Source organism: Magnolia sinica, chromosome 3, assembly GCF_029962835.1.
Source record: "Magnolia sinica isolate HGM2019 chromosome 3, MsV1, whole genome shotgun sequence".
Classification (NCBI taxonomy): domain Eukaryota; kingdom Viridiplantae; phylum Streptophyta; class Magnoliopsida; order Magnoliales; family Magnoliaceae; genus Magnolia; species Magnolia sinica.
The window spans coordinates 48,257,883-48,266,436 of record NC_080575.1 but is presented as its reverse complement, the minus strand read 5'-3'; the positions used below and the strand labels follow the sequence as shown (position 1 = coordinate 48,266,436).

Below are 8,554 nucleotides of genomic sequence, written 5' to 3'. Positions count from 1 at the left end.
CATTCTTCAATAATGATGGCTGAGTTCGACCAAGACGATCGAATTTGTCGTTTTTAGATTAAGATGGCTGAGTTCGACCAAATTCGGTCGTCTTGGTCAAATTCGACCATCATTGAAGAAATAATGGTCGAACTCCAGAATGTGCAAACGAGTATTCAACATGTTCAATAAATACGAAAGACCTCGGTCATACTTGGTACACACTCAGGCCAAGCAATTCTGTGTTCAAACTGACACTGTAAACAAATGGCTGGTTAGCCAGACCGAGGCCGTGCACCGATTGATGGTCGTCATCACTAAAAGAGAATCATGGTAACACAATATAATGGCAAAGGAAGTTCTGTCAGTAACATGGCTCAACTACCATGATAACTCCCTTGCAACGGAACACCCTTCCCATACTGATCCAGGATGAGCGGAATGCTTCGCCACCTAGCCAGTTTAGGTGACTAGAGCTGGAGGTCATGAATGTGCTTCTTGAAGAAGGAAGTCAAGATTACCTTGGGGGCAACCCTTCCTTAGGAATTCATCATATCATGTAAGATAAAACCAAGTAAACCCCGAGCCACCTCCAATGGCCAAATCACGCCATTTGAATCGTAACCAAATTATTCAAATGGTTCGAGAAGTACTAGGCCAAGTTCATGACCGTATTATAACCTTAGTCAACTATAAGCCCTATTCGGAATGGATTATTTGACAATCTTCATTATCACGCCTGATTTTGTCGTTTATCGATCAGGATGGCCGAATTCGACTAGGTTGACCGAATTTGCCGTCTCTATATCAGGATGACCGGGTTTAACCAGGACAGTAGAATTTTTCGTTCTTTGATCATGATAGCCGAGTTCGACAAAGACGTCTGAATTTGCCGTTTTTCGATCAAGATGGCTGAGTTTGATCATTATGGCTAAATTTGCTATTTTTCGATCATGATGGCCGAGTTCGACTCAGATGACCAAATTTGCCATTCTTTGATCATAATGGTCGAGTTTGACCAAGACAACCGAATTTGCCGTTTCTCGATCAGGATGGTCGAGTTCGATTAAGGTGACTAAAGTTGCCGTTTTTCGATCAAGATGACTGAATTCTACTAGGACGGCCGAATTTATTAATTTATTATTATTATTATTTTTTATAATCATGATGGTTGAATTTGCCATTTTCTTGATCCTGATAGCTGAGTTCGACCAAGACGGTCGAATTTGCTATTTCTCGACTAAGATGATCAAATTTGCTGTTTTTCGATTAGGATAGCCGAATTTAACCAAAATGGTCAAATTTACTATTTTTTAATTAAGACTGTCGAATTCGACCAAGATGGCCGAATTTGTTGTTTTTCGACCAAGATAACCGAGTTTGATCAAGTCGACCGACTTTGATATTTTCTAGTCAAGATGGTCGAAATCGGTATTTTTACATGGTTAAGCAATTATATTTATTGTACCAAATAACAAATTAACATCGTATTCACTTTTTACTAAAGGTGTTATACTCTATTTTTGTCCCTTTTTAGAAAATTTAATAGAAAATGATACTTATTATAATTATAATAAGGGAAAGATACTATAGAATGTGGTCAAGTCAATAAGAAAACTTTAAGTAGTTATCCTAACAGCTAAGTGGCTGAATAAGCAATGTAGTAAATTTCATACGTGTATGGTCATCGTGGCGCCTGGTGTATCATCCATTTCGTTTGAATTGAGCCGTACATTGAGGTGGTTATCCGTACAGCTAAGTGGCTGAATAAGCAATATAGTAAATTTCATACGTATATGGTCATCGTGGCCCTTGGTGTATCATCTATTTGGTTTGAATTGAGCCGTACATTTAATTCTGGCACGCCCGCACTAATTACTAGTGGCCGAGATTGAAATAACAGCAACAAGCAACAAGCAACAAGCAACAGGAAACGGATGGACGGTGTAGATATACAACGTATACATGTGGCCCCACGGTCAGGGTCCCACCCACACCGCTGGATCCAGGGTCGCTGCTAAAGTCGCGGCCCACCTAATCCGCTCCCGGACCCGTCAGACGTGTGACGTGGCAACTGTCGTCGTCACCGCAAGAGCGAGAGAGGGCGATTAAAACTCTCCGCATAAATCTTCGTATTCTTCCATGTCTCTTGTATAGAGAGATTCCGATAGAACACTCTCAATTTTCCCCTCTCCTAGAAAAAAAGGAATTAGGGTTTTGGAATGTGGGAGGAGAATGGGAGCCTGTGAAGAAGAAGGCATCTTCTTTATAAAAGGTGAGGAACCAGCGTTAGGGTCTCCTCCTCCCCGAGACGTTGACGTTGGTGAAACCCTAGATGGAGAGTTGCAGAATCAAGGGTTAAATGATACCGAGAATTCTGAAGCAGATCCGGCTCCGAAGGTAGATGATTCGAAGAATGGTGGAAGATCTCACCAATATCCTTTGAGACCTGGGGAGCCAGACTGCACGTTTTATTTGCGGACGGGGACATGCCGGTATGGATCCAATTGCAGATTCAATCACCCGCCCAGAAGAAAAAACAAGGTATTTCTTTTATATCAATTTAATTGTCAGGAATTCAGGGGCTCTTGTATTGTAATTTGAATTTGTTGGTCTTTCTTCTTTCCTGGGGACAAATTTCCAATCTAGGGTTTTATGCTGGTCTAATCAATCAAAATTTTGTTGCTTCCTACGGATTCATGGGGTTTGATAATTTTGTTGGGGAAATAACAGTATCTTAGGAACTGAAGGGATCCACTAGGGAAGGCATTATTTTTGTGAAAGATGGTTTGGTAATGTGCGCGTGTTCATGCGTCTCTCTCTCTCTCTCTCTCTCTCTCTCTCTCTCTTTATACACACACATGCATTCACGCACACACAAAACTCTGTTGGGCTGTACCAAAGAGAGAGGGAATGCAAGCAAGGAAACTGTTTACTTTCGCCATGGCCTACCAAAGTTTTGGATCAGGGTAAAAGTTGGGCCATGGGGGTTTCATGGGGTGCTGCATCACGTGGACCGTTTAGATTTTGGGCTCATATCACAGGAGGTGAGTTCTCAAAAAGTTCTATATATCAAAATGTTCTCACGAGTTCTCGTGAGAACTGGTGTGCAGGCCAGCATTCCACTAATATATACATATATATGAAATGGTTTCCTGTGAGGTCGAGCTGTGTGGGCCCTGTTGCGATCTATGTCGGACATCCACTCCGAGCATTTGGTGGATCCCCTCTAGGTTATGGGATATCCCAAAAATCAACTGTATCCAGAACTCAAGTGGGTTACACCATTTGAAATTGTGTGAAATCGTGTTTAAAACATCTAAAAGCACTTGGATGGGCCCATATGAGTTTTGGATACCACTGAAACTTGGTGTGATCCCTCATTCAAGTGGAACACACACAATGGATGGGCTGGATGTTTGAACCACATGTCAATGGGCCTTATAAACAATCATGAAGGTTTCAATGGGTGGGTATCTACTCTCAACTGTTGTCTGTGGTGTGGCCCACCCAAGTCACGGTTTTGCTTGAATTTTAGGCCTGTGGCCCACCATGGAAGGGTGCATCTGATTGATGAGGTGGATGCCCGACATAGATTGCAGTGTGGCCCACAACGTTCGATCTCAGGGGGAGCTCCCATGAAGTTGGTCTCATAGTACCCTTTCCCATATATATATATAATATACATACGTGCATGGGAAATGGTACTATGAGGTCGACCTCATGGGAGCTCTGCTTGAGGTCGATCGCTGTGGGCCACACCTAATGTGTGTTGGACATCTACATCATCAATCAAATGCACCCTTCCACAGTGGACCATGGGCCTAAAGATCAGGCCAATCCATGACTTAGGTGATCCACACCATAGACAACAGTTGAGACTAAATGCCCACTTGAAACTTTCTTGATTGTCTGTAGGCCCACTGAGATGTGGCTTAGTCATCGAACCATCCGCTTTTTTTTTTTTTTTGAGAAATAACCTAGAGGATTATATTGATAAAAAGGGGAAGAAAATACAAGAAAGGGTTAAAAACACAGCTTTGCTGAGATAGCAGAACTGCTACGCAGCTAGAAAATCAAAATTACAATCTATTGCCTTAATCGAGTAAGTAGCCCATTTGACTAGAGATTGGATCACCCTAGACGTAGTGGACTCTGCCGAGTTGGCTTTGTCGTTGAAGCACCGATCATTCCTTTCGACCCAAACAGCCCACCAAACCGCAAGAAGGGCCATTCGCCATAGAGGAGTCTGGTGTTTCCCGCATTTAATCCCATGCCAAAAAGAAAGGAGACTGTTAGTTGAACCCGGAAAACAGCAGAGCATGTTGAAGCGGTGGAGAAAAACCGACCAAATCTTGTATGTGAAAGGATAGTGAATGAAAAGATGATTGACCGTCTCTTCATTGGCCATGCCACAAACGCAAATATTGGTAATTTTCATTCTCCGCTTCCGCAGATTATCAATGATGAGAACCCTCTGATTTTCCACCAACCAACCGAAGACCGCGTTTTTGGGACGGACCGAATATTTCTAGCCATGATACCGCAATAGACTAGCAAGAGGAGCAGTTTTTTCAAGCAAGAATCTGTAGAGGGATTTAACAGAAAATCTGTCCTATTTATCCGGACGCCACGACAGATTGTCAGGCACATTGTGATTAAGCGATAGGCTGTAGATGCGATTGAGGAGGACAACGTATTCTTCTATCTCCCATTCCCGAAGGTTCCTTCTGCATTTGATGTTCCAAACGAGATTTCCTCCAACTGATGATAAGCAGTCAACAACCTTGCAGTGGGGGAATTTGGTGATGCGAAATATGTTTGGGAAGGCTGTGTCGAGCGCGTCATTCCCCGACTAGGGGTCCAACCAAAACCGAGTTCGGGATCCATTACCTGCCACCTTGGATATACCACTAAGAACTTCCGACTTGGTAGAAAGGATGTCCCTCCATATAACAGACATCTTGTGGTTACAACTGCTATTGGTCCACCAACCCCCCTCGGACTTACCGTATTTGCTCTTTATCAGCTCATTCCATAAGGCCCCATCTTCGTTCCCGAGTCTCCACAGTCACTTCCCAAGAAGAGCGCGATTCATAAGCTTTAGATCCTTGATACCTGCCCCACCGTCTTGCGTCGGACAACAGACAACCTTCCAATTGACGAGATTAAATTTCTCCTTATCTGTCTTTCCTTGCCAGAGAAAATCTCTTCTTAGCTTTTCCAAAACATTAACAACCGATGCCGAACACTTAAACAGCGACATGTAGTAGATCGGAAGGTTTGACAGCGCTGAGTTTATAAGAGTTAAACGACCTCCCAAAGATAAATACCTGCTCTTCCAGTTTGCTAGATAGGACCTGACTTTGTCAATGATCTTATTCCAAGATTTCTTAGGAGGCTTCTCGACACACAAAGGAAGGCCCACGAAAGATGTAGGGAGGGAATCTACCGCACAACAAAAGAAATCAGCGTGCTCCTTTAGTTCTGCTTCCTCCATATTCATCCCCAGCATAGTGGACTTGTACATATTTACTCGGAGGCCCGAAACGGCTTCAAAGCAGCGTTTAATAGTGCGTAAATTGCTGACTTTCACTTGCTTAGCATCGCTGAAGAGAAGGATATGGTCGGTGAACTGAATATGGGATATTGGAGCGGACATCCCCTGCACTTTAAAGCCTCTGATAAGGCCTACTTCCTAGCTCCTACAAAGCATGCGGACAGGGCCTCCCCCACAATCAAGAACAGAAAGGGAGAGAGCGGGTCGCCTTGGTGAAGGCAGCCCTGAAGCTAGGGAAAAACCTTTCGGAGATCCATTGACGAGAACAGAGAAGACAGCCGAGCCCACACATTCTCTGATCCATTTGCACCACCTCCCACCGAAGCCCATTCTGTGAAGCATATACATGAGGAATTCCCATTCGACATGGTTGTACGCCTTGTGAATATCTAATTTGCATATGAGGCCCTTGCTTTTGGATATGAATCTGGAATGAAGACATTCATTAGCGATGAGGGCGCAATCAGTGATCTGACGACCGGGAATGAAGGCGCTTTGATGATGAGAGATAACCGAGTCAATGACCTCGACCGACGGGAGGCCAGAACCTTTGCTAGTATCTTGTATGGGCCCCCAATCAGACTTATCGGTCTGAACTCAGACAACAAATTGGCTCCTTGACATTTGGGAATGAGGGCAATGAAAGAGGCCCCCATCCCTCTGGACAGTCTGCCTCTAGTGTAGAACTCAAAAAAGAAGTCCATTACGTCTCCTTTGATAAGCTCCCAGAAGTGTTGGAAGAACGCAATTGGGAAGCCATTGGGACCTGGGGCCCTGTCCCCTTCTAGATCATCAACGGCCTTCTTCACCTCACTGATAGAGAAGGGAGCTTCCAGAATAGCTGCTTCTTCAAAAATTTTGTCGAATTGAAGGTCATCAAGGGTGGGTCTGTTCCACCCTTCTTTCCTCAAGAGATCCCTGTAGAACCGAACAACTTCTTCGGATATGTAGTCCATGTCATCTGTACGAGTTCCCTCTATCATTAGACTAGTTATCGCGTTTGTTCTAGATCTTCTGCTAGCCAGACGATGAAAAAACTTGGTGTTTTTATCGCCTTCGTGGATCCACTTACACCTAGATTTCTGACGCCAAGAAGTTTCTTCCTCCTTTAGTCTAACAACAAGGGATTGAATCAGGATTCTGACTTGCCTCGACTTCCTGATCAATCTTCTTTAGCTCAGCAATGATGCCCACGAGCTCGGCCTCTCTTTTTCTCGCCTCAGCCTCCTTTCAATCCTTCAATATTCATTTCAACATACACAGCTTGCTGCAAAGCTTGAACCCGGCAAGACTAGAACTCGAGAATCCTACCCACCAATCTTCAATCATTTGGTGAAAACCTTCTGTCTGAAGCCAGGCAATGTCGAATTTGAAAGGCTTGGGGCCCCAATTTCGATCGTCAACTGCCAGCAGGATCTAGGTGTGGTCGGACGTGGTTCTGGGAAGAGCTGATTGCGCAACTTGGGGGAAGTGGTCTAGCCACTCAGGTGATATCATGAAACAGTCAATCCTGGTTAAAATGGGACTCGCCCTGTCATTAGTCCAGGTAAATTTGCTTCCCAGCAAAGGGAGATCGACTAGAGCTTCATCTTCTATCCACTGAGAGAATCGGCGCATGCCCACTGTGACTCTGCCACTCGTAGATTTTGCTTCGGCCCTTCGAGTGATGTTGAAATCGCCCTCGATGCACCAAGGACCATCGAACTTCTCTCTGGCTGAGTGCAGTTCCTTCCAGCAAGCCTCCCTTAGAGATTCCTGGTTAGGACCATAAACAAAAGAGATTAGGCATGTAAAATCGGAAGAAGTGTCTTTCAGAATAACCGAGAGAAAAAGATCCGCTCCAGCTGTCGATCAGATTCCAGGAATAGGTCTTCCACGCCACCAAGATCCCTCCTGAGGAACCGTCAGCGTCCCGGGTAACCCACTGCACCTTGGATTGGTTCCAAATAGATCCCAGCAATCTATCATTGAAGTGCTAGACCTTGGTTTCTTGAAAGCATATCATGTCTGCTTTGCTTCTACTGCTAATGTCCTTTACAAGTCTCTGTTTACGTCTGGACCCCACTCCTCTAATGTTCCAAGATAGGATTTTCATTTGGGAACCGAGCTACCCTGAATTGAGATGGCCCGAGAGGGAACGTTAGGATGATTGGGGATGGGAGAGCTTAGTATCAGGCTGTGGAGCTCCCTGTTGCTGTGCGATCTAGCTGGGGCTTTCCTCAGGGACCTGCTTTGGTCTAGCAGACGGCCGTGCTCCTCGATGCAATGAAAAAGGGAGATGAAATCTTCCGGATGATCCCCGAATGATACACCAATAACATGTCCGACATGGCCCATTGCGTCCCTTATCCATTTCTTTCTCTGTATGGTGTGGATCGGTTTGGCTCTCTCCTCCCTAGATCCTTTCAAGAGAAGGATGTCATGGGGTTTTTCTACCTTGCTTCAATCTTCCCTTATTTGAGTTTAACCTCCAGAAGCTCTTCGCTGTCTTCCTGAAACATCTCGATTAGAGCTTGTCCTAGAAAGAGATCTAGAGCAACCTTAGGGGGAGGAGAGGGAGCGGAGGAAGGAGACGCTTGATCAGAGCCCCCAGTCATGAACTCTGCTTCCGAGCTCGAGAGAGTCGCTCCGCTATGAGGGGTGGAAATCTCCCTAGGAGAAGAGGGTCGCTGAGGAAGAACGTAGGTCGGGACCATAGGTTCGCTCGGATTGCTGCTAGGGAGCAAGGGTGGTCTTGGCTACAACCGATTTCGGACGCGTGGAGGTTGGGCCTGCGTCGAATGGTCGGATTGTCCGATTTAGGAACGTGTGGTTTGGAGAAGTCTTTCAAGGCCGAGGCTGGGATCTTAGCCTCACTTACGAAGAGCCTCCTGAGGCTGCCATCTGTAGCTTCGAAGAAAGGGTTGGGACATGCGTCTCGCTCGGAGGCGACGATCTGGCGCAACGAACACGAGTCCTGCGTAGACATTACCCGCGTGGAGATGGGGGGGGGGGGGGGGGACGCGTCACTTAACG

At 45.4% G+C, this 8,554-nt stretch overlaps 1 protein-coding gene across 9 annotated transcripts in view; it reads left to right on the top strand.

Annotated features, from left to right (window-relative positions):
• Window positions 1–1,988: 1,988 nt before the first annotated feature.
• LOC131239905 (zinc finger CCCH domain-containing protein 67-like) overlaps window positions 1,989–8,554 on the top strand; it is a 96,680-nt gene continuing 90,114 nt past the window's right edge. For 2 of the 9 annotated variants that reach the window (XM_058237831.1, XM_058237830.1), the window contains exon 1: window positions 2,014–2,523. In XM_058237831.1, the coding sequence (XP_058093814.1) occupies window positions 2,215–2,523 (309 nt within the window). In that variant the 5' untranslated portion in view covers window positions 2,014–2,214. Of the gene's footprint in view, window positions 2,524–8,554 lie in introns of all 9 variants that reach the window. The other 7 variants (XM_058237829.1, XM_058237827.1, XM_058237833.1 and 4 more) reach the window with 6 other exon arrangements.